Source organism: Herpailurus yagouaroundi, unplaced genomic scaffold, assembly GCF_014898765.1.
Source record: "Herpailurus yagouaroundi ecotype Mexico unplaced genomic scaffold, PumYag 140, whole genome shotgun sequence".
NCBI classification, from domain to species: Eukaryota; Metazoa; Chordata; class Mammalia; order Carnivora; family Felidae; genus Herpailurus; species Herpailurus yagouaroundi.
Window position 1 is genome coordinate 50,335,602 of NW_024412395.1, and position 26,368 is coordinate 50,361,969.

Sequence of the window (26,368 nt, forward strand, 5' to 3'; positions counted from 1 at the left end):
GGACTTCCAAGAGAAATCCAAGGACCCCAAGAGATATCCTTTGAAGATGGTTCCTAGTGAGGAGGCTAAGCTGAGAGAAGACAAGGATCTGAATGGTAAAAGAACAAACACGTGACTTACTTTCACCCTCCGCCGCCGAGTGGGGGCGCTTCATTGCTTTCTGGGGACCCTGGAACGCTTCAACCTCTGGGTCTTTCTGAGCTGTCTGCCCTTCTGTGTATTCCCAATCTACATGTTTGTTTGGGTGTTTGAGTGCTTCCCTCATATTTCTGCTGAACACTTTTGTTTTCAATAAACCATTTTCCTGATTGGTCAAAAGCCCTTTAAAGTTGATTTTTATCTTTCTGTCGCAGGAGTGATTCCCTGACTCAATTGTATTCCCTTGCCCATAAAAATATGACTCATTCTTAACACAGTTCTATTACCCAGGTGACCTCTGTGTCTGCTTTCTTGCCTTATAGTCAAAAGCCAATACGTTTCCTTGCAGATTTCATGTTTTTCATGTATTTCCTTCTCTATTCCTTATATACCATATCATTCTCTCTGCTAAAAGAGAAATATCAAAATATTTTTAGTTAAAAGTCTTCAATCAGAAAATAACCTGTCATAACATATAAATTTTTCATGCCCAGATATTTACCCATACGTTTTTCTCTAAGACCCAATAAAATAGTCAAAGAGCCACAGTCTATTTTATATTAAAATGCATGGCTCTAAGGGCTATTTGACATGCAGTAATTATTTGCGTAGTCTTCTAGCCAAGCATAGAAATTGCCAATGTCTCTGCCCTTGAAGGAAATGAACTGTGCAAAAAATTTCAAGCAAACATGATCCAACTGTGTACACAAAAGGGAGATTGCATAAGAAATTCATTGTGTCTCCACCCAAATTTCCCCTCGACTTGCCACAGATCAGCATGTACTTCACCTCTTTGGCACCAATTAAGATCATCAACACATGAGCTTTTCAGCAGAGGAGGACTGATGTACCCTCTCACAGATGGCCAGCATCACATGTTACAGTAATGGCCAGATACGCCACATGGGTAGTGTATAAAAACGGTGGGACTCAGAGCACTTCAGCTCCGATTGCTCTATGTTTAGAATTGCCTCTCTTTCAAGATGGATTTCCTTCATAGGAATGGAGTGCTCGTTATTCAGCATTTGCAGAAGGACTACCGAGCTTACTACAATTTTCTAAATTTTATGTCCAATGTTGGTGATCCCCGGAATATCTTTTCTATTTATTTTCCACTTTGGTTTCAACTTAATCAGACAGTTGGAACCAAGATGATATGGGTAGCAGTCATTGGGGATTGGTTCAATCTTATTTTTAAATGGTAAGCCTTCTGTTTTCTTTCATTTTTTGTAAATCTTATTCTTAAACTTGTAGCTTTGGCTTAATGATCACATTTCAGATGTGTGTAGTTTCTACTTAGAAAATCTTTCAAACATGCCAATTGACTTGAAACACCTATTCATAAATAGAACTTACAAAAAGCATAGAAAAGTATACTTGATCTGACTTATAAGTAAATTCCAAACCCTGTAACACATATGTTGTGATTAAACAAGAGGTTAGTTAAATGAGCAGCACCATAATGAACAGATTGATAATTCCAGGGACCACCCAGTCTAAGAATCCAAAGCACCCACAGAAGTTTCCTTACAAGGAAAAAAGTCCCCGTTTTTACTGGAAACTAGGATACCAAAGCTCCAAATGACTGTCATCCTCTGTAATAAGAGACAGACCAGAACCCAGTCTCTTAACCATGAACTTTCCCCATCAACCCTCTGCTTGAGTCATTTTTATAGGAGAGAATAACTAATCTCCGGTTAAGCAATAGTTGTGTGTTTAAATATGTATGCATATTTGTATTTCTTTAAATACAGGATATTGTTCGGTCATCGGCCTTACTGGTGGGTCCAAGAAACTCAGATTTACCCAAATCATTCAAGTTCATGCCTCGAACAGTTCCCCACTACATGTGAAACAGGTCCAGGTAAGCAATTATAGCAGCCTCAAGTTACTAAAGATATTCCAACAGAGAGTCATTATGTATGATTATTATCTAATAACTATATGATATTATATAGGGTATTAAAGAAAATGTCATGAGTAAGGATACTAAAAGTTTATAAGCACAACAATTGCTAATGAAAAGGAAAGCTTTGTGAACAATCATTTGTTATTTGTAAAAGGGTAAGTTGGGAGACTACTTTCTAAATGATTTTATATTTGGCATTTATTTCTGGGAAGAATGTAATGGTTTTATTCTAAAAAAAACAAAAAAGTTAGCTAGAAGAAATTACCAAAGAACTATATTAAAATTCTAGAAATGTTGACTTGTCTGTTGCTGAGCAACTTTCAAAGTTATTATGGATCTTTTGAGAATCTCATGAATGAGGTAAGGACTTCCTGGTTTTACTACTGCCAGTAGAGATTATTTCTAATCATAGACTTTTTTCTTTCAAATTTCTTTTTTTCTCTTGTATATATAGAATATAAATAGACTTCTTGGGCCACTTCCTTTTATAAGTAAGATTCTGTATGAGTGTAAAATATTTACTATGAAAATTGAGTTTAAGTTTTGAAAAGGTTTTTAAAATATATATTAAGGTAAAATTACATGTTGTGTTAATTTATAAGAATGTGTGACATACCTTACCACAGTTTGTTACATAGCATAAAATTCTTTCCATTTGACATCCTGAAACTCATGCTGAATATAGTCAATGTGTAAGTTCCTAATGAGTTCTCTGAATATCTTCTTTCTTGCTCCCATAAAAGTACACATCCATCTGTTATATTATTTATCACACTGTACTGTAATTAATTTGGCTCCTCCAATAGGCTATGCATTCCATCAGGACAGAAATGATGTATATTTTTTCTTTGTGAAACCAACGTTGGATGGACGGATGGATGGATGGACAGACGGACGGATGGATGGATAACCTTTGAGACAATTGAAATGCTACTTTGGTTTATCCCAGAATTTCCCAGTGTGTGTTCTATCTCATAAAACATTTTCTGGAAAAGAAAAGGAATAGTGCATTCTATATTCACTCCCTAAAGATTTACAGCTCATGTAGGAGTGTAAAAGGCTCTGAAAAATCCGGTATAAGATGTTTTGAAAGAATAATGATGTTTTCAAAGTATAAGCTTTGAAAGAAGTAGATCTATAAGAAATAGATTGTCTTTTTTAATGTAGTGGTTTTCAAAGAGGTGTGTTTAATCTGAATAAATCTCCACTTCGTAAAAACTCATGGTGAAAATCAAAGTAAAGTGATCTTTTAAAAAAAATCAAGCAGCATGGGAAAGACATTCTGGGAGCAAAAAGGCTGCCAGGCTTCATGTGTCAGGACTGATGCCCATTACGGCTTCCCTGGTCCATTTCATGACAAAGACACCTTTTGCAGTGGCCAGACACAAGATAGGCACTGAGGTATCTGCTAGTTTATAGCAGTTAATTTTAAGTCAGTTGGTAAACCAGAACATAGTAATGATACCCTTCAGATGTTTTGACTTTTCAGCCCAAGGAAAATAAATGGATTCCAGATCCAACACAAGTACTTTAATTTTCTCAACAATTAAAAACAACTAGCATGAAAAATAAGCAGGGATGTGGCAGATTTGGGTGTAACAGCTCAAGTTCTTAATTAGCCTTGAACATTTTGATTTCTAGAATTCGATGAACTTGAAAAATCTGAAAAAAAAATTCTTGAAATAGTGTTTTGAGGCTCAATTTGACTCAACTTCTTTTATTTCTACCTATTCCTAAACATTACATATAGCCTGTGTTTTTTTTTTCTTCCTGAGTTGTTTGTAACTTTCATGGCTAATATGCTATTCTGTGGTCTACTTCTAATACTGATACGCTATTAACCACCTTTCAAATGGATCAGCACTTTGTTGTTGCAGGAAGTCCATCTGGCCATGCAATGGGCTCATCATGTGTCTGGTATGTCATGGTAACAGCTGCCCTGAGCCACACTGTCAGTCGGATGGATAAGTCGTCTACCACTCTGCACAGGTCAGCTTTGCTCCAGTGTCTGTACCACTGGAATGTGAATACAGAAATTCTTGAATACAGAAAGACTTTTTAAAACATTTCCTTTGGCATATTTTTAGTTGTTGAAATGTGCTTATCCTATTCTATCATAGCCAAAATAGCAAAATGAATAGAAAGTTAATATTTTGCTTTAAGGTAATCTACTCTTTGGCTCAGAGCTATTGCCACATTGGTTGGAAATGTTTAATTGACTAATGGCTTGCTGGAAGTGCCTTTGGGTTTCCATAATACATTATCACTTTAGTAGCTCATAAATAAGCCATCTAAAATTATATAAGGAAGTATTTTTGCATGCACATTCCCTTGCTTTAAGATTAACAAGAAGTTTTGAGAATCATCATTCCCTTTGAATGTATCAGTTCAGAAAAATTACGTTTTCTTCTTTGAATAGCCAACATTTTTGACATCAATAACATATTCTAGCTTAAAAGACTATTCAACCTTTTTAATTAAAAACATTCTAAAGGCAAACTTAAATTTGAATGTTAGTAGATTTAATGTTAATAGAATCATAATGTTTAGAAAGGCCTACAACTTTAAGATTATTCATAATTCTAATAGGAATTGAGATGTTTCCTTCTCTTCTCTCCTGAAATACTTTTAACTATCATTAAAACAATCCTGGGCATCACTTGAATCATAAATTATTAGGCTACTGAGATAAGATTTTTCAGTTAATTGCTTAAGAATACTATAACATATACCATCATGTTAAAGTTCTTCTAAAATAAAAAATTTCCAGGGTGCCTGGGTGGCTCAGTCGGTTGAATATCTGACTCTTGATTTCAGCTCAGGTCATGAACTCATGGCTTCATGAGTTCGAGCCCACATCGGGCTCTGTGCTGACAGTGTGGAGCCTGCTTGGGATTCTCTCTCTCTCTCTCTCTCTCTCTCTCTCTCTCACTCTGTCTCTCTCTCTGCCTCTCCTCCACTCATGCTGTCTCTGTTTCTCTTAAATTAAACATTTAAAAATTAAAAAAATAAAATTAAAAAATTCCAAGATCTATTGCACATTCCACTTTTAAAGTAGTATTGGACAATAAAAGAAACAAACCACCAAAGAGATTTGGGTATTTTCAAAGTTTATTTTAGTGAGACTGCAACTTGTACGCCTTAAGGTGTTTATTATCCAACTGCAAACAACAACAGTAAAGCATTGTAATGAAAAGAAATTAACATTTTCTATCCATGGACAAGTTTTCAAAATAGGAATCTTAACAAGCCTCACCTTTTCTCTGTAGTTCATTTCTTCCTCAAATTTCCAAACCTTAAAAAACCTTTCTTTCAAAAAAAATTCTATGATTCCCTTTAGATTTTTATAACTGTAACATTTCCTTTGTCCATCGATATTTATTGAGTGCCTACTCTTTAGCTTAATATTACCAAATTCTTGTTTATTCTTCTTCCCTATGCATAACTCCTGCTTACCTCCTCTTGGAAAGTCTCGTTTCTTTCTATTTAGTTTTTTCCATAACCAGTCTGGTCCTATTATCAGGAGCAAACATTTGGGAGCAAAACCCCAAGGATTCCTATAACTGAATATTGCTAATTCTTTATTAAAATGATGAGCTTGGACTTCAATATTTTTGTAAGCTTTATTGCACATTGCTACTTCTAAGCTAAAGTATATAATGTTTAGGTCAATTCCCTTGTCTCTTATTTTCTATATGTGAAAAAACAAGGAATCAGGACTCTTGAGAGTCTGTGAAATTGAACCAAATGAAAATTTGCCCCTGATGAAATGCTTGTATGATGTTCATCAGAGTGGCAGTGGACTCTCCAGTGAATTTTCTCCAGAGAAAAAAATGTTGAGAGGATAAAGATGAAGCACATACCACAGAGAGTAAAAATGTATAGGATCCTTTCTAGGTCTTCCTGGATATTAATAATTCCCCCCAAACTTGAATTTACCATACTCCTTTAAAATAATTATCAGGGTATCAAATTATTTTCCTTTTATAGCATTTATTAAAATCTCAGGATATCGCACTGGTCAAGTTTAATGCATTGCTAAATTGTAGGAACCTCTGTTAAAACTTTTCAAATCTTACGAAGCACATGGAAACATTTTGGGGAGAGAAAAGTCTCTAGAATCATAATGTTATATCACAGTTAGAAGAGTCCTCTGAGAAAGATCATCTGGTGTCACCCCTTAATTTTATGAGTGATACAATTTCTCTACTTTTTACGCTTATATCTATTCTTCCATCGTAGACTGACCTGGTCATTTCTTTGGAGTCTTTTTTGGTTGATTCAAATCAGTGTCTGCATCTCCAGAGTATTCATAGCAACACATTTTCCTCATCAAGCTATTCTTGGAGTAATTGGTGGTAAATATGATCACTTACCTTTAGTTGTATCCTTGGAAAGCTTTAGTGTCATTTGTTTTATGTTGTTAGATTCTCCCTGGTAGGTAGTATCCCAGTCTCAGGTAATTCTGTCAAGCCACTGATACTAAATGCTACCCTGGGAGTGTAAGCAGTTCAACACACCTCTCAAATCCTCCATGTACACAATGGCACAGTCTCATTCGATGGCATTAGCACATAACCCGCAGGGAGATGGGGCTTCTCTGAAGTGTGGCCAGGGCCACGTCTGACTCCCAAGCCTTCACCTCAGACAGCCTGCTCGTGTCTTGGTTCGGGGGACTTCATAATGGCCCTCCAGCCTGCACACTATGTCACTGTCTTTGATACACCTGAAGTGATTATTACATGACCATGGACTTCATTTAGCAGCTGCTTTGTATTCCTGAAGTGGCACTCCCCATGACTGAGTTTCCCCCACGTACCTTTTAAAGGCTCTGTAGTTAATTGGCTATGGCAATTGAAATATTAATTGCAAGTACCCAAATCAGTGCTCTGCCTATGTAGTATTTGTCTCCCAGTGCCACAGATTCCTGAGTGATCCACCTGGGCTAACAGGGATGGTTGAAAAGACCGTGCGGGCAAGTGTGTGTTTTTATTTAAGAAAGGGGCTTTGGAAAATGGATAGAACCTAGACGTCTAAAGACTTTTATCATGAAGACAGTGGTAAATTCTTTAATGCAGAGAGGGATGATTCCTGAGGGGCTTGAGGGCTCATGGTCATCTTCAGTGTCTTTTTCTGATCCTCAGGCATGCTTGTGGCAGAGGCTTTTGAGCACACTCCAGGCATCCAAACAGCCAGTCTGAGCACATACCTGAAGACCAACCTCTTCCTCTTTCTGTTTGCACTGGGCTTTTACCTGCTTCTCAGACTGCTTGACATTGACCTGCTGTGGTCTGTGCCCATAGCCAAGAAGTGGTGTGCCAACCCGGACTGGATCCACATTGACACCACACCTTTTGCCGGACTCATGAGAAACCTTGGGGTGCTCTTTGGCTTGGGCTTTGCAATCAACTCAGAGATGTTCCTTAGGAGCTGCCGAGGGGAAAATGGCTACAAGCTGAGCTTTCGGCTGCTTTGTGCTGTGGTCTCGTTGATCACACTGCAGCTCTACCATTTCATCAAGATCCCCACTCATGCAGAGCATTTATTTTATGTGCTGTCTTTCTGTAAAAGTGCATCCATCCCACTGACTGTGGTTGCTCTGATTCCCTACTGTATTCATATGTTAATGAAACCAAGTGAAAAGAAGATTAATTAGAGTTGTACAGGGAGTTAGTGCTCTGTGGCCCCAGCCTGACACTCCTGTTCCATCCTCCAGCAGAACCACGGGAAGGGGGAGACCGGAGGCTTCCAAGCAGAGGTCACAAAATGGCAGCCACTGGCCCCATCCCACTATACCTATGTTTAGTTTGGCCTTCACAGTGGTCTCCCTCCACCCCAATTTAAATTAGTTGCCAACATTTGAAAACCAGAATATTTGGCATAAAAGTCTGAACTGTGTTTTCTTGAAAAATCTGACAATATGGCACCTCAGGACCTGCATTCCCTCCTGGAAACAATCTACTGTTATTGACTGTCCCTAGTAAGAAGCAGTATTCTCTATTTTCTCACAGTCTTTAGCACCCCAACAGGAGCCTCAGTATCAGTTGTCATTACTATAAGAAGGTCAGGATGCTTATGGTTCCTGTGGGCATTTTAGTGGGAGCCCCCCTCAAATCCAATCCCTTCAGTTTTCAGATAAAGAGAGGGAAATTCATTCAGGAGAAAAAACTTGCTGTTGTCACACCACTGTCAGAACAGGAATTAGAACCCAAGTCTTCTGACATATATTTCCATTACACTGTTTTGTTTCTTCATTTTTAAGAAGTAAAAATCTGTAAGAGTGAATGCTTCTGTGATGATTGCCATGTAAATCAGCTGTTTTTCCAGAAATGTCATTAAAATGCCATAACCTGTTTGACTCACACTATGCAGGGTGTTGATGGGGCCAGCGATGGCTCTAGATGTGGCTACATATCCAGGGGAAAGGGGTCAGGTTACTGTATAGACTTGAACCTCTGCTTAACTCCTGGTCTCTTTTTGCAGTAGTGCTTTCCAGTGTCAATAAATGCTGCTGAAGATGCTCTGCTCAGAACATTATTTACCAGTCTTTCAAAACCAAGAAAATCAAGTCCTTTCCTCAAGGTCATGTTCCAACCCAAGAAAACTATTAATTGCATCTATCTATTCGGGTTAATCTCTATGTATACTGAGCTGTGATGAAAAATCTATAGCTTTACTTTAGAGAATTATTATTGAAAGAATATTAATATTATACTGAGAATTTCTCAATAAGAGTTTCCCCCCCCCCTTTTTCCTTTCATTGTGTCTAGTAATTCGGGACTTTAAATTGATAAGTATGTCATTCCAATCAGGTACATTTTGAGTCAGACTTTGCTACACATCTTAGTTGCCTGTGGTCCACTACAGTGTTTTATGTAACTCTACTCAAAAATATAAATACGTGAATTATTTCAGATGATATAATAAACCATCCATAAGTATTTATGAAAACTTAACAGTTCAAGTAAGTACTAGTTGGCAAAACATTAGTTGAGGGTAACAAAAACTCGAAAAATCAAAGATTTTCCTCGAAAGGAAATTATTGTTTCCTCCTGTAGATGTATTTATAGAGTATATGCTGTTGCTTTTACAAAACACACATAAAAGTTTTGGGTTTTTTTAATGTTTATTTTTGAGAGAGAGAGAGACAGAGAGTAAGCAGGGAAGAGACAGAGAGAGAGGGAGACACAAATCTGAAGCAGGCTCTGGGCTCTGAGCTGTCAGCACAGAGCCCGACACTGGGCTTGAACTCATGAACCATGAGCTCGTGACCTGAGCTGAAGTCAGATGCTTAAGTGACTGAGCCACCCAGGTGCCTCACAGCTTTGTTTTTAAAGGTAATTGAACTTGGTTTCAGTGGTCAGGTGATTCCTAAGCAAGAAGCTGAGGGGTGAAGAAAGATCATCTTAAGAATGAAATTTGTCTCGTGTTGAAGGGACATTCAGGGTGAAAGAGAAAAGAATGGTTCTTAAGGTAATGACTTCTGGTTGTTGGTTCAAGCCCCTCTGCCCCAGTGTTGCCCTTAGAAGTTCATTTCAGTCCTTTGACCCTTTTCAATACATGTGTCTCATCCAGTACTCTCCTGCACTTGCCAAAGAGCTCACTGCTCTCAGGACCCCTTTGTCAAAGTTTCATTTGAGATTAATAATGTTAGGTTGGAGGAATCTTCCATCCCAACACAGTCTCAGACTGCTTCTCACCAAGCCTGGGGAAAACTGGGGCATTAACAGCCAGGGGCTGCTGCTCCAATGCTCATTCCACCATACATCCCTCCTCGGTTCCCAGAGAGAAGCGCTCCCCAGGCACCCATAGTGAGCGCCCTCTGTTGGGTGACACTTGACCCTCAGAAGGGGAATAGGATGAGGTGTGGGTTCATTTACTATAATTAATCGCCAACAAATCCACCCTATCTGCCATCAGGCTGAAAGTCCCCATGTGATGAGATTTCCCTTTTTACTCTAGTTGAAGTCTCCTGGAGGGATCCATATGGTGGCAAATTGCTTCTGCAATGGAAACTGCTTAGGCAGCAAGAGGAACAGCTTCTCACAGCCTTGGAGAAAATGCCTCCCTTTAATAATGATGGAAAAGACTCTTCTGCTTCCAATTTATTTGCTAAACGTAAGTGGAATTGAGCTCATTTGACTCACTGTTACTATATCCATATATTCAAAATGTCTACACATCTACATATTCAGGAGAAAAATGTCAATATTATGAGCTCTCAGGATGAGAAAATCAAGACAAGCGACTTGAGAGACTGCCCAATCAAACACACATTTGAAAAGAGAAGCCAAGTAATTTATTATTGCCGAAACTAGCTTTCAAGATGAGTGTTGAATCCCTTTTCTCTGACAACCTATTGATTGGACATCTGCATTAGGTTAAATTGGGCCTTCTCTAGATCTATTTGAGTATAACAGAAGAGAGAGTTTTAAAAATGCATTATAAGATGCCCTTGAAAGTTATATCTGTAAGTAAATGCTTTATATTTATTCACAATCTGTAAATAAATTCAAGATCAAATTGGTACATACAGATACAAAAAAACCTTGGTATAAGAAAAAGTCAAAGACTTGGTTTTAAAATGTGACTCTTAAGTATTGTAAAACCATACATTCTAGCACTCTTCAACTGAACTTTTTACAATAATGGAAAGCCACTAGCCACGTGTGGCTCTTGGGCTTTTGAAATGCAGCTAATGTGACCCAGGAACTGCATTTCAAAATTGTATTTACTTTTATTTTTGTTTTTTTTTTTTAACATGTTTTGAGAGACAAAGAGACAGAGCGGGAGCCGGGAGAAGCAGAGAGAGGAGACACAGAATCTCAAGCAGGCTCCAGGCTCTGAGCTCTCAGCACAGAGCCTGACATGGGGCTCAAGCCCACAGACCTCGAGATCATGACCTGAGCCAAAGTCAGCCACTTAACCGACTGAGCCACCCAGGCGCCCCTGTATTTACTTTTAATTAACTTAAACTTAAATAGTCATGTGTGTGTCTAGTGGCTACTGAATTGGACAGCACAGATCAAGTCCTATAGTGCTTTTCCTTAAAAAAAAAAAAAAGGGGGGGTATTTTTTATATTGTCACCTGCACTACAGTCCTGTGTGAGACAACATGAACGGTATCTGCTTTATTTTACATGAAGAAAGTGAAGCATCAGTGATTTGCTTACATAACATACACAAGGTATGTTTACCCTAGCCCAGAGATCTCTGATTTCATTTGAGATTATGGATGTTAATAACATGCATGTTAATTTCCAGACGAAAATAATCATAGTTACTGTTAACAAGGTATAAGGCATGTATAGTGACAGGGAAATTCTAATTCTGAACCTTCCACATTAAAAAAAATTAACTTGTGTGGTAACTGGCACTAAACATTTCTGGGGCTGGGAGAACTCGAGTGACTATAAAAAGTTAACAGTAGGCCCTGCTGCATGTCCCAGCGAGACCGTCTACAGACCTAAGATTCCCTCTCTGTGCAGCATCCTTCTCTCTCACTCTGTCCTGCAAGCTCTAGTCACCCTGGTCTCCCTAGACTCTTAGCTCTCAGTTGCTTCAAATCAGGAGGTCTAGTTCCCTCTTGCTACACAGTGTCCTGGAACCCTCTAAGGGCCACTAGGCTGGACAGAGTTTTATCCAATATTCACGACCTCATCCTGAAGTTTGGATGACTCTCTGACCAAGTTTTCCTGCTTGTCTGGGTCTACCACACCTGTATGTTGGACACCAGTACTTCTGTGTATATTCAGAAACTGTTCAAAAAAGGATCCCTAGTGTCCAATTGCACCTGTGGATTTTGCCCTCATTGAATGACTGTTGTGGCCACTTTGGAAATTGCAAATCGCTTTCTGAATGAATACGTGGACCTCAGTGCTGCCAAGAAACTAAGGCGGCATTTTGGGGCTCCTGGGTGGCTCAGTTAAGTGTCCGACTTCGGCTCAGGTCACAATCTCACAGCTTGTGAGTTCGAGCCCTGCATCGGGCTCTGGGCTGACAGCTCGCAGCCTGGAGCCTGCTTCAGATTCTGTGTCTCCCTCTCTCTCTCTCTCTGCCCCTCCCCCACTCACACTGTCTCTCTCTCTCTCTCAAAAAATAAACATTAAAAAATTAAAAAAAAAAACACTAAGGTGGCCTTTAAAAATTTTCCTCCCCCACCCCTTACCTTTAATGCTTTATGATGGTGATTTCACACTGAAGGTCATATGGTGGTGCCACTTGTTAACTTAAAAAAAAAAAAAGACCTATTTTTTTTTTTCTTAAAAAGAATTATTAGCCGCAGGAGAGGTCTATAAGAAGCAACAATCCTGGAAACTTCTGCCAAATGACAGCAACTTATGGGAAAATTCTAGGAATTAGAAGTGCTTCTCTTTTGCTCTGCAAAGGACAAGTGCAGTCCGCGTCAGAATTGAGGCTGGTTTAGTGTGGCGTACTAATTACCGTCTTTGCTCGTCTTTGATGGAGATCACAGTAATGACGCGGGAGGAATCCCAGTGCATTTCTTTTGGCAGCACCAAAGTGATTGCTCTCAAGGAGGGAGAAAATTCAAAGACTGAGGTTATGAAGGTTAGAGTAAAGCCGAGTAATTATTTTCTGTTTTGAATTTTTAAATTTCTTAGAACCATTTCTTTTCTTCTAACGTTCTGCCGTGCGATACTGAAAAGAATCTGTCTTCAGTTCAAAAACTGTGATGTCTCCCGAAGAACACTGTGTCTGAAGGAACTGCCAGGACCCGGGTGGTAATGACTGAAGGGCGGCAGCCGTGGTCCTGCCGGTGGGGTTTAGGGCACAAAGCAGGGCCCGCAAAAAGGAGCATTCGCTCTGGCAGCACCTCTGCCCATTGCCAGTTCTGGCTCAGAGCAGAAAGCACTTCCATGGGACAATCTGCATACCCTGCGGGAGCGGCAGGCCATATGTGTGCCTGGAAAAGAAAGCCAGAACTAATTAAGATGAAGTGCTTCTTTCCTCCTCTAGCTGTCACCTGCCCTTGCACATCAGTTGGGGCAATCACATTCTGACTTTTCCCTGGATTCACCGTGTGTCTTATGAACAGTAGCGGCCAGATTGTCTTCCTTGCTCACACATTCTGCCATTAATGGAAGGGCTTTCTAAAGGTGGTCATTGTATTTACATATCAATGCCTTTCGCGGACACCACCCTTGCCCTCAAGCTCAATAATTCCACGTTAAAAGCATCTGGGCCTTGCGATTTCTTTCTTCTATGGAATCATTCTCAACTCTGCCTTTTTATGATTCTTTGAATGAAAGAAATTGGAGAGGTGTTGCTAGCTTTCCATATGAAGTTTGCATTGACTTAACAAAGGGAGAGGAAATGTTCCTGTCTGAGTTTGGGAGATTTTATTGTGCACCTTATTTTTTTAGCACTGAAATGTTGATGCCCTGCTCATGCTGGCCAATCAAGAGGCAGTGCCACACATCCCTAGGTGGATCCCAAAGGGTGTCAGAACACAGCGGGGTAGGTGGTAGCAAATTCAAAGACAAAGAGATGTACGAGACTGAGGAGTTTGGCAGCAAGCTCACTGGACTGGAGCTACTGGACCTACATTCTAGTCCAGTCTAGTGAGTCTCCACATCTAACCACTGTGATGCCAGGAGGCCAGTGAACGTTGGAGGCCTCAGTTGAGTACTTTCTCAAGTGAGGGGCTTAAAATGGGCTTAGAAGGGAAGGTTCGTGTATTCCAACCCTGACCTTCTGCAACTCTCAGGGTCTCATTCAGTCAAGTTGGAAGAAGAGCCAGAGCGTATTAAATTTTACTTATATGCAATGAACAAGGCTGTAAATTCTAAAAATTACTGCATTTTTAATTTGCTGCTTTAATAAACAAATTTGGATTTGTGTAATACATTTCTGTCTTTAAAACAATCTACTCCAATTAGAATCCGAGTTTTATAGCTATGAAAAGAGATCCTGGAGACATGAAATAATTTAACTGATGCTACTGGGCAAAATTATTAACATGAGAATATTCAGACTTCCTACTCACCTAGCTTACAGAAGAGATCCTATAATGAAATTACCAGCTCCATTTCTCCTTCCTCAACATCCTAATGAGGAAATTTTTCTTGCCGGAAGAGATACTAAGGGGATATGTGTAATAACAGGCTGAGTGAGAAGAAGCGAAGGAGGAGGGAAGTTTGCTTCGTGGGAGAGGGATTGGAGGTGCTTAACCAACTGTGCTGTGTGGGGAAAGTGACTAGAAGCTTGAAATAGCATTTTAGTAGGTTTGTTGAGGACTAATTATGGCTCCCTCAAAGATGTAAAGACGAAATTTACTTTTTAACTCTTTGTGGCTGTTGAAATGTGCTTCCTGAATGTAACACCATTTTAACACCAAATTATGTGGTACCAAGATTTTTGAGGACTACCATGCTAAATGAAAATTAGACATCTCTTTCCAAACAGCTTCTAAGATTCCCTCAAGTTCAAACAGGACCCCTTTTGTTCATGCTTTTATTTTCTCTTGAATCCCCCTGCCTACCCACCTGACAAACACTTAACTAAGTGCCTTTAGGTGCTAGAGATGCATGGGTGAGTTCAACATAGAACTTTCCCTGCCAGAGATCCCAAGGTTCCAGGCTCGCCTGATGCAGCTCTGGGTGGGTGGACACCAGTGGATGCCATTGGCCTGTGGGCTTGGAAGAATTGGGTGGAGACTTTATCTAGCTACAAATTAGATGGCAACATTATTCCCCATCATTTCTAACCCATCCTATTTCAAATTCATCCTCTTCTTGAATGACTTTCTTTTCCCTGGCTTTATTCTGCCAATAGATCCAGATCATTCCCAGGCTAACAACAATTTCGTCATATGAGAGGATGAGAAATCATGACCCACAAAACACCAGATCTCTAAGTAAAAGCCCGCTTCACTTGTAAAAGCATTAATAAAGCAGGGTACCTGGAATGTTCCCAGAAAACCACTAGAATGAGCTGCAAGGATTTCCTTTCAGTGTGATCTCCTTTTCATAGCAGTGACATTTGAAAGAAGACTGTGATTAATTCTTTCTTCAACTGATGTTTTGGAATACCTCTAGATATCAAGATCATATTTTAAGGTCATTTAAGTACACATCAATACTTTAACATGGCATTATTTATACTTACATTTCAGTATTTTTTTGTTGTTGTTGTTAACAAAAATATCTATAACAATAGTATCTATCTATTAAGATTGTGTTCATCGGGAAGCCTGGTGGCTCAGTTGGTTGGGCGTCTGATTTTGGCTCACATCATGATCTTGCCATTCATGCGTTGGGGCACCACGTTGGGCTCTCTGATGACAGCTTGGAAGCTGGAGCCTGCTTCAGATTCTGTCTCCGTCTCTGCCCCTCCCTGGCTCAAGTTCTGTCTCTCTCTCTCTCTCTCAAATGTAAATAAACATTTAAAAAAAAATTTAAAAAGATTGTGTTCATTGGTAATTAACAGCAACATCTACAACTACAAAAAAAATACTTCAGTGGCTTAAACAAATGAAAGGTGTCTTCTTCACATGGAACAGGATGGCTGGAGGTAGGCGGCCCAGGCTGGAGTAGCTGCTCAAGGATGTCCAGGAATCAGGCTCAGTCTATTTTCTTGCTCCGCCATCCGTGGTGTATGGCTTCTGACCAGATGACCACCACAGCATGGCTGCCGTGCCTCCAGGAAAGAAGAAATGAGGAAGGAAAACAGCCTTTCTTCAGCCTAGCCTTATTCTAGAAGGCTGTGTCTGTATTTCATTGATCAGAACAGTGTCATGGTCTCCCCTGGCCTCAAGGGAGTCTAGGAAGGGAGAGACTTGACTTTCCAACCTCTGTAGTAGAGGCAAGCAAGGGAAAAGGATGTAGAATTGGGTGTCAAGTAAGCCAGCCTGACACCTGCACGGTGACTTCTCCCATATATAACAATAAAGGCAACTTACCTGCTAACCGCTTTCACAATAACATACAAAAATTGTGAGGGCACACTACTTTCTAAATTATAAAATGCTTCGTGAATGTTATCCCAGGGTATATTTAAATGATTAATCGAATTTTCATCTTCCAAGAAATTCTATTAAGACATTGTGCATCTTTTAGTTTGATTCCATTCTTGATATATTAGAAATATGTACCCTCAACAAATAAATTTGGAGTAGTTTCTTTCTGTCCTGTAATCATTCATAATAATTTTTGACATTTGTCTGGGTCACTTTGGGTGAACATTTCCCTTTCTATCTCCAGCTGTTGTGTTGTTCTCCAATTTATCTTTTTGTATCTGAGAGTAGGACCTGTACCTGAATTATACAAAGGATGGAACTGCAGATTCACCAGCTACATATTCTTCTTCCTTTTTCTACTGCACTTTCTGTCCTGGTGTTGATTTATTGGGCTGAGTAGCTGCATGCAGACAGCTACATGTCAGTCACGTGTATCCTGATTACTCATTATGAGCCTTAGGATGCCATACGACTCACTAATGAGCACATTATAATGCTGGCCAGTGCTAATTAGATGATAATCATGTGCACTGCTTTATTTACAGTCTATTCATTTAAATTAATTGGGCATTTAATTGAACACAGTGTGAAAGAAATTGGAATTGGGTTTTAAAGTTTGTTTAAGTTATTTTCATCTCCCACCTCTTATAGGCAGGTGACATTATTCACTTGATCTGGAAATTCAGAGCAAATACAAATGGACTAAATGTTTGTTTTATAATGATACACACACATATGTAAAGTTATCTCAAAATGGGTTTGGAAACAGCAACCAAATTTGCAATTTTTTGATCTCTACTAACATACTTATGTGACCTGATTACAGAGAGATTCTGCATGCATAAGAGATAGTATTAAATCCAGCACTTAGTTGGAAATATGAAGTAGGATCCTAAACCAACCTAATGGAAATGTTCTGTTATTTTCTTAGGGTAGGAGATTTACATTTAATTCATGAATAAATATGTGGCAAACTATACCTAATTATGATCCTATGTATTTTCCTCTTTCAGGACACAATATCAAAATACCTCAGGGTATACGTTTTTAAATGAATGCATAATTGCCAAAAATTGCATGCATGAATGCATTGCTAAATTCAAAGTGTCTTTTCATTGAAATTATTTCTTACGAGCATACATAGAGTAGACCTCGAGTCACTATATGAAAGAGTTTCCCGACAAAATAATCTAGAGGTCAATTCTACTTTTTTCTCAAATAACATCATTTCTGTTTTGTGGTTATCTGCTCTCATGCAATTTTGAGATGTACCAAATGACTCAGGGTGTCTTTTCTAAATAAGTTGGAAAGTGTGCTGCTCTAATTATTTATAAGAATTGCTTATAGAAAAAAATCATAAACAAATCTTATAAATTACCTGGGATAAAACTTGTCTTGGGAAGAGAACTCAAGGGGATTAGATGAAATGGCAATTTAAAAAATTAAATTGTATTACGTTAAACAATCTTAGTTTTCTCTCTTTGTCGACTCAAACCAGTAAATCAAGTAAAATTAATGATGTGAAGAATTTTAACCACTCTAATAAGGGCCTATATGACTCTGTCATCATAATGTTTGATTCTGCCAGATTCTACCACGATGCTTGTTACTTCAAATGAGTGTCATGATCTTCAATCTAAACAAGTTCTGCAAAATTTGCAAGTACGGTATAAAAACATGTTCCAAGGGAAAAGCTGGGCTCATGTTTTTATAAGACTCAAATCATGCAGGGACAACTGAGGCCCAGGCCAGGAAATCCACAAAACTGGATATTCTAACCCTATCTTTTGGATATAGTAGCTGCTAGTCACATATAGCTAGTGGGAATTTGACATGTGGCTAGTCTGAACTGAGCTGTACTATAAGTATAAACACATCAGATTCTAAATATTTAATATGATAAAGTAAAATTTAAGTTTAAAGTAAAATATTTTATTAATAATTTTATATCGATTATATGCAATAGTAATATTTTGTAGATTTTGGATTAAATGAAATATATTAGCATTAATTTCACTTGTTTCGTTTTCCTTTAATGTGACTAGAAAATTTAAAATTACACATGTAGTTTGCATTAGTGACTTATATTTCCATTGGAAGGCACTGCTGTAACCTAATGGGGTGGTTGTCTTGGGGCTGACAAATTATTCACTACTTGTATACATTTAAAATGATTATTCAACCAAGAGTCTTGAGTTATCACTGTATACCAAGTACTGAGAAAGTAGTAGGGATACTATGAACTAGACACAGTCCCTGTCCTCAAGGACCACAGACATTTAGTATGTGCAGGGAGCTGTGGCCATACAGAGGATAAATGACTGGAAATAAAGACTACCAAAAATTTGGTACAAATCCTTCCAGATATCTCTTTAAGCATATAGATACATACAAACACATAAACACAGACACATATATACATAACAGATGTGTGAGGTGTGTGTGTGTCTGTGTGTGTGTATAGATAGAGAGAGAGAAAGAGATGGGTAGATGGTATCATACTACCCATCATGATCAGAAACTCACTTTTTATGTACAGCATATAATGGACATAGTTGCACAAAAACAATAAACATAGGTCAATAGAATCATTTTATTGGCTTCATGGCAAATATCACTGTATATATGTGTCTAAACTATTTTACCTTTTCCCCATCCTCTTATTTATGGACTTTTAGATTGTTTCCAAGTTATTCTGAACAATAAAGGAAGAGACAACAATGCTCACTTTTGTGATTAGAAATTTAGAATAAACTATGAGAAGTGGGACTCCTGGTGAATCAATTTCTGGACTCTCTTCTGTTCCTGTGATGTATCTTTCAAATCCAGTTTCAGTACCTACTGTTTTTATTATTGTGCCTCTATGCTACATTTTTTCTCCTTTTGTTTTAATTTGTTTACTTTATTAAAAAAAATTTTTTTTAATTTTTTAATGTTTACTTATTTTGAAGGAGAGAGAGACAGAGTGAGAGAAGGGGAGGGGCAGAGAGAGAGGGAGACACAGAATCTGAAGCAGGCTCCAAGGCCTGAGCTGTCAGCACAGAGCCGGTGCGGGGCTCCAACTCATGAACAGTGAGATCATGACGTGAGCCAAAGTTGGACACTTAACTGACTGAGCCACCCAGGCACCTTACCTTTGTCTTTTAAAGTAATGTTTTATTGCTATTTGTTAAATTTGTAACTAATTTCTACCATGGAATATGAGGCTCCAGTTCTCTTACACTCATGTCCTATCGCTAAATCACCTCTCCCACATCTTTTTATCCCCTTTCATAACCTATGTCTAATTTTGGTTTAGATCAGCATTCAGCATTTACATTGGTATGGCTTTGTAAATAGCATTCTTGGGTGAGTCATGCAATTGTATTATATTACAAATAATATAAATATATTTCCTTTCATGCAGAAGTTTTCTTTTCCCCCCGAGCTAATAGCTAATACTCTTCTCTGTCTTTCTCTGTGTCTTTCTGTATACACATCGCTAATTCACCGGCAAACTCTGCCAGACAGTATGTTGGAAAGTATAGTAGAATCACGATTTTCCTAGAGACATCCCTCTTGGAACCTCATTTCCTTATTTCAGTTGGGGCTGGCTATTTACTACAAATAACTACAGCATAGTTGGGATTTCCCTTCCTAATCATCCTGGAGATTCCCATCACCTCATTCTGTTGTTTTTTTTTTTTTTTTTAAGTAATTTTTGAGAGAGAGAGAGTGAGGGAGTGAGAGAGAAAATGAGCATGAGCAGGGGAAGGCAGACAGAGAGAATCCCAAGCAGGCTCCACACTGTCAGTGCAGAGCCCAATGCGAGGCTTGAACTCATGAACCATGAGATCATGGCCCAAGCCGAAATCAAGAGCCAGGCACTTAACCAACTGAGCCACCCAGGAACCCCTCCCCTTGCCTCATTCTTGAGTTAGAACACCTGTTTCCTGGGTCCTATACCCTCTCCTCATTTACTTTTATTTCAGGGAAACCTTCCTGTGGCTTCCTGAGAAAAGATGTATAGGGAGGTAAAGTTTTGAAACCTTACATGACTGAGAATTTCTTTAGACTCCTGTCATTCTTGAGAATAGTTTGCTGGATATAAAATTCTAGGCTGGAAATAACTTTCCCTAAGAATTTTGAAGGCAAATCTTTTCATCTTCTGGCTTTTAGTGTTATTGTTAACAGGTCCTATGTCATTATGATTCTTTATTATGTGTATCATGTCCCCACCCCACCACCCCTGATAAATTTGAGTATCTTCTTCCCCAATTTCCTAAAATCACATAATAGTGTGCTCAGGGAAGATCTTTATTTATTTATTATATTCAACACTTTTGAACCCTTTCAGGATGAAAATTTACATCCTTCAATTATAGGAAATACTTTTGGACAATTTAAATAATTTATTCCCCTCTTTCTTTCTGGACTGCAATTAGCTAATTACTGTACCTTTTGGATTGATCCTCTAAATTTTTTCTTTTTCTGGGGTGCCTAGGTGGCTCAGTCAGTTGAACATTCAACTTTGGCCCAGGTCATGGTCTCACGGTTCGTGGGTTCAAGCCCTGCATCGGGCTCTGTGCTAACAGCTCAGAGCCTGGAGCCTGCTTTGGATTCTGTCTGTCTGTCTGTCTGTCTGTCTCTCTCTCTCTGTCCCTCCCCCACTCACACTCCCTGTCTCTCTCTCTCTCAAAAATAAACATCAAAAAAAATAGTTAAAATAAAAAATAAAATTTTTCTTTTTCTTTTTTCTTCTTGTCTCGTTTTGTCCTACCTTCAGAGAAATTTCCCCAACTTTCTCTTCCAATTCTTCTTTTTTCTACTATAAACTTTTTTTTTGTCTGGGGTTATGGGATGAGTTTGATCATACCATGAACCCATCCTGAAAACATTAGAAATTCAAAAAGACTTGGAATAAGTGTCAGAACAGAGAAAGCAAGTAACCCCATTATCTGAGAAACATTAATAATGTAAAATTGCAGAGAACATATCTTTGTTAGTGATACAGGATGTGGGATAGATATGGAGACATTGGTGCTCCCTGGTGTTGTAAAATAAACTTGCAACTTTATTTATTTCTATATTTTTAAGATTATAATCCTTTCTCCCTTGTCACTGAGCCTCAAAAAACAACTATTTCCCACATCATTTCAAACCCTCTGTAGTCAACCTTTTCATGCTTATCAATAACTTTCAAGTACCTTATTTTAAAAAAAGTATCTTTTTTTAATGTTTATTTTTGAGAGAGAGAGACAGAGAGACAGACAGAGTGGGAGCAGGGGAGGGGCAGAGAGAGGGGGAGAAACAGAATCTGAAGCAGGCTCCAGGCTCCGAGCTATCAGCACAGAGCCCAACGTGGGGCTCGAACCCACAAACCGTGAGATCATGACCTGAGCTGAAGTTCTGCACTCAACTGAGTGGGTCACCCAGGCATCCCAAAAATGACTCATTCATTTTTCACACCCCACACATTCTACCCCAGGAAACTGGCAGCCTCCCAGCGCAGAGCTTATGTTCTTTTCCTCTGAAATGCATACTTACACAAATGGATTCTGGTCTTCTTTCTTCAATATTAGAGGATGAGCCCATGCATACTGTAAAATTTAATTCCTTGTTGCAGGCATCTTTATTCTGCAACATACTTGTCATTGCCGTTTTTCATAACTTAACTAGAATGCTGTCCCCCACACTCTCCCTCCCTGATTTGGAAGCCATTAATTCTTCTGACCTAACTAGTTAACTTGCTAAACCACCTTTATGGTTATTTACCAGGAAACACTGGACCAGAGACAAAAATAATATACCTCAATATACAAAGAGCTCAGGCTTAATTTGTAGGCAGAATGTGATTTGTTCTCCACGGGAAGAAAAAATTTACGCATCGAGTGCATTTGGGAAGGAGAGAGAGTAGGAAGACATCTTGATGGCAGGACAATTTGGTAGGAACTGTTACAGAATTTTTCATTTGTGTTGTCAAGAGCTCTTTTTGTATGTTCATTTTTATGGACTCTTATTTTTATTTACATAGATAAGAATATCTTCTCATCTTGTTATATACATTTAGCATTGGAATGTTTTCCTAATCTTTACATTGGCTCTGTTACCTCTAATATTCTTGTTCTGGGCATTCTATTGTTGTCATTTTGCTTTTTGTGTTATAATATTTCCTCAGTGCCTGGTGATTCTTGACAGTCTATTCCTGTAGAAGAGTGAGACACTGAAAAGCCAATTGGTGTGTGTTGTTAGAAGGTGGGCTTCACAGTAGAGTAATCTGGTTGGGGAGTTTCTTTGGAGGATTTCAGGCATTGGCCTGATAAGGTATCTTTTCTTGGATTGGCCAGTTTCCCCAGAGGCTACTCCTAAAATCTTTTTTTGCCAGAGGAAGAGGGAGTTGGAATTTTTTCTGCTTGTGTATTTATAGCTTTATATTTAATCCCCTTTTCTCCTGTATGTTTAGCTGCCCCTTCCAATGTGACTTGTGTCTCTAAGTTCAAGCTTCTCTCAGTGAGATTCTCCACCCAGTCTTTTGCAGGAATTAGGGAAGGGCAGCCGTCCTGCTGCAGGAGGAGGGTTTATACTTCTGTTTCCACACAGGCAACCAATACGAAGGGTGGCAACAGGGACTAAAGGCCTGGGATACAGTCTTTATCCCAGGTTGCTGTCCTTTGTTTCCCCAAAGTCTATTCATGAAATAAAAATACTGCATTTTATTTTGTCATAGTTTCACATAGCATTATACAAAAAAGCCACATTAGTAGATTCTAATGACTTCACCCCTTAGGCACTACACCCTGATTCTACAAATCAATACCCCTTCCTAGTAAGTCCTTGTGAATACTTGCCCCTTTCTGCCTTTCCCATTCTGAGAACATCCAGAGTATCAAAGTCCTCCTTTTCCTATCCCCATCCTTAAAGATGAATGAATCTCTTTTAACATGAAAGAAAATTTTAGTCAGGAAATAGTTGGGTGTCAGTCTTCCTGTTGTTTTCACATATGACCTTGGTCCAGCTTGATAAACATTTGCTGAGTGCCTATTATAAGTGCATAGGCTCTGGGTACACTGAAGTTTCAAAAATGCATAGGACAATCCTCTGCTCTCAAGGAATTCAAAGTCTCATTTACTCTATGCCTTCCCAATAATTCCCATGTAGTAACTGCGAATGGCTTCTGCATGGAGAAGCCACTGGATGATGGCTAAGCAGTTGCTTGCCATTGGATTTTAACTCACGCTAACCCTAGTTTCTTTCATTTTCTATATACAGATATTTAACACTAAATTGTTTTGAAAGCCATTAGAAATTAGCTTGGATCCCAACATATGACAATGTCTGAGAAAGTAAAGTATTATCATTTCTCCTTAAAGAAAAAAACACAACCCCATGGCACTCTTGTAATTGGTACATCATCTGTACATGAAGTTCTTGAGTCAGGTCAACTGATGGGGGCTCCTGTGATGACTAGTTTGTAGTAGGCTCCCTTCTGGTCCATCAGTTCTTCATGGGTCCCCTTTTCAATCACTACCCCCTGTGACATGACAGCAATGATATCTGAGTTTTGGATGGTAGACAAACGATGAGCAATGACAATGCAGGTCCGACCTTCTCTGGCTTTGTCCAGGGCGACCTGCACTGTCTGCAAAGAGAAGGTGGAAAGTTGATGCAAAGACACATGTTTGTACCCTGGCCCAACATCTCAAGAATTCTGCTTAATACTACTTGAGCAGCATTGCTATACTCAGGGGTTAAACCCAAAGCCTTGACAGGAGAGAAAGGATCACATAAGTACTTGCTGTATGCAATGTCTCAATGATTTAAATTGCATTCTACAGGGGCTCCTGGGTGGTGCAGTCGGTTAAGCGTCCGACTTCAGCCAGGTCACGATCTTGCGGTCCGTGAGTTCGAGCCCCGCATCAGGCTCTGGGCTGATGGCTCAGGGCCTGGAGCCTGTTTCCAATTCTGTGTCTCCCTCTCTCTCTGCCCCTCCCCCGTTCATGCTCTGTCTCTCTCTGTCCCAAAAATAAATAAAAAACGTTGAAAAAAAATTTTTTTAAATAAATAAATAAATAAATAAATAAATAAATTGCATTCTACAGACTGAGAACTTTCAGTGAAGCAAGAATGAACCAAACTATGAGGTCACAATATAACTTTACAATACCTGATGGTCTAATTTGCAAAAAATGAAACCAAAGGAATCATGTAAGGTAGCAGTTAAGTGGTCATTACTGATATTGTTATTCATTAAGGACATCTTAGGTCTCTTTAAATTGAATCCTGATTTTTAAGGAATTAATTATAAATGGTAAATTTCATAGTTTTGTTTTGTTCAATTGCATTTCCTTCCATGCACATCAGATGTCACCTCTTACTTTGTGTTTTGTGCTATCTCCCTGCTCTACCATGTAACTTTGAAATTATAAAATAGGAAATGCCTCACAGATGACCTAGATTATTTTACTTAAGAAAGCTAACTACTAGCCCTTGAAAAAGCATCACCTAGCCTAGAGAATCTTAACAACAATTCTTAAAGTTAAAATATGCTTTTTCATTTGAAACATTCCTATTTTGAATCACTTCCTCTAGATTATTGTCTTTTGTTCCACCAAGTATTGGCCATTTATACTGTTAATGAATCATAAAATTGAAAATAGTGCCATTTCATAAGGGCAAATATTACAGCAAGAGACCCATTTATAATGATCTAAGACTTTAGAAAATCAATACATACCTTTTCACTTTCTGTGTCTAAGGCAGAAGTAGCCTCATCTAGTAGCAAGATTTTAGGATCTCGTACAATGGCCCGAGCAATAGCAATCCGTTGTTTCTCCCCTCGAGACAGTTGAGACCCCTGGGATCCAACATTAGTTTCATATTTCTGGAAAAAGTATGGTGAGTTTGAGACCCAGAAACAGTCATTGCTCCTATGCTGTATGGAGCCCACATTAATCACCTCTCTGAGGATTTAAACAATTTTTGTTTTTTTTTTTTAAATTAGGAATCATAAATGAGTCCTTCTATAAAGGATATAAAACCCATTTAGGAATATAAAAAATATATAGCATTTGTTGGGAAATTAGGGGATTTTATATCTCCATCTCTGCATTTATTTTAGGTTTGTGGTGGTTTTTTTTTTCTTTCTTTCTCCCTGTCTATAAGATCTCTCTGATTTAAGATTCCTGGATTTCCAAACTCTCATCTGGAAGAGGTTTCCAAGATGGAATAATCCTGTGACTGCAAGGGCCCTTTGAGAGATCTCCTGGTCCATCCTCTTATTGAGGAGACATCATTCTGGAACATAAGCTTAGTTACAAATCCTCACTGTGCTGTCTAGTAGCTCTATGAGCATGATCAAATTACCTAAATTTCTGTGAACAGCAAACTTGCCTGGAAAATGAAGATGTTAATCACTAGTCCATACATTTACTGCAATTATGAAGGAAAATTCCTAGCTAGATGCTAGGCATGGCTACATAAAGAATAGTTAGCATTCACAGAATATTTATGATGCTTTAGGCATCGTGTTAACTATTCGAGCCAGATGATCATTTAATACTCACAGAAATAATTTTCTCCCTACTTTACAGATTACAAAACTTAGGCACAGACAGGTAAGAAAATTGTGCAAAGACAAGTAAAAAGCAGAACTCGAAATCCATGTGTGTCATGTTTCTGAGACTTTGCCCTTGACCACTGCTCTCCCCTGCCTTCCACAACAAGGTGTGTTTCCTTCCCCCTGATTCCCTTGCCTCCTGACAAATGCTAACCACACCAAGTGAGAATCATGACAGCCTACTTTGTCCTCGTGGAGAAAAAATGCTCAGTGGAGGGTACCATGGGTTAAATCCATATGAGAAAGAGGCAATAAACTGCCTCTGAGCCACTGTCTCCCACAAAATGAGAAGGTGCTCAACAAAGATTTGTGGAATAAATGAATCTTCCAGAGGGAACACAAGCTTTGCTTTTCATTCAGGATACAGTACACAGTAATTTCCACATGCTCATGGATTGAGCTACCCAGGTTAGAATCAAGCTAAGACTTAAGGGCCTTTGTGAAAAAACAAACAAAACAAAACAAAAAAAAAGGAAAAAGCCACCCCAAACAACACAAAATTTATAAACATAATCACGTGCAAAAAAAAAAAAAAAGTAATTTAAAAGTGGTATTTAAAAGAAGTCCAGGTCTTAATAGATTCCTGTAAGGCACATGACAGAAGTCCTTTAATTAGGATCAGTCTTTATTTAAAAACCTTCAGTAAGGAGAGAGAGGGAAGATGGCGGTGTAGGAGGACGCTGGGCTCACCGCGCGTCCTGCTGATCACTTAGATTCCACCTACACCTGCCTAAATAACCCAGAAAAC

The 26,368-nt window shown here is 38.8% G+C and overlaps 2 protein-coding genes across 3 annotated transcripts in view; one reads left to right on the forward strand and one right to left on the reverse strand.

Moving 5' to 3' along the window:
* The first annotated feature begins 1,105 nt into the window (after nt 1-1,105).
* Nucleotides 1,106-8,571, forward strand: G6PC2 (glucose-6-phosphatase catalytic subunit 2). Its single transcript, XM_040474653.1, has 5 exons — nt 1,106-1,339; nt 1,893-2,002; nt 3,925-4,036; nt 6,290-6,405; nt 7,192-8,571. Exons 1-5 carry the CDS (start codon nt 1,122-1,124, stop codon nt 7,701-7,703), a joined length of 1,068 nt encoding a protein of 355 aa, XP_040330587.1. The 5' UTR covers nt 1,106-1,121; the 3' UTR covers nt 7,704-8,571.
* A 14,126-nt stretch (nt 8,572-22,697) lies between these two features.
* Nucleotides 22,698-26,368, reverse strand: part of ABCB11 (ATP binding cassette subfamily B member 11) — a 96,982-nt gene continuing 93,311 nt past the window's right edge. For both annotated transcript variants that reach the window (XM_040475298.1, XM_040475299.1), the window contains 2 exons: nt 24,739-24,885; nt 22,698-23,643 (listed from right to left, as the gene is read on the reverse strand). In XM_040475298.1, coding sequence (XP_040331232.1) covers nt 23,443-23,643; nt 24,739-24,885 — 348 coding nt within the window. In that variant the 3' untranslated portion in view covers nt 22,698-23,442. The remainder of the gene's footprint in view (nt 23,644-24,738; nt 24,886-26,368) is intronic.

Bases quoted from the DNA above. Each gene is read 5' to 3' on its own strand.
- G6PC2 (XM_040474653.1), top strand. From the start codon at position 1,122: ATGGATTTCCTTCATAGGAATGGAGTGCTCGTTATTCAGCATTTGCAG. The intron at 1,340-1,892 runs GTAAGCCTTCTG...CTTTAAATACAG, and splicing joins TTCAATCTTATTTTTAAATG to GATATTGTTCGGTCATCGGC. The intron at 6,406-7,191 runs GTAAATATGATC...TCTGATCCTCAG, and splicing joins TATTCTTGGAGTAATTGGTG to GCATGCTTGTGGCAGAGGCT.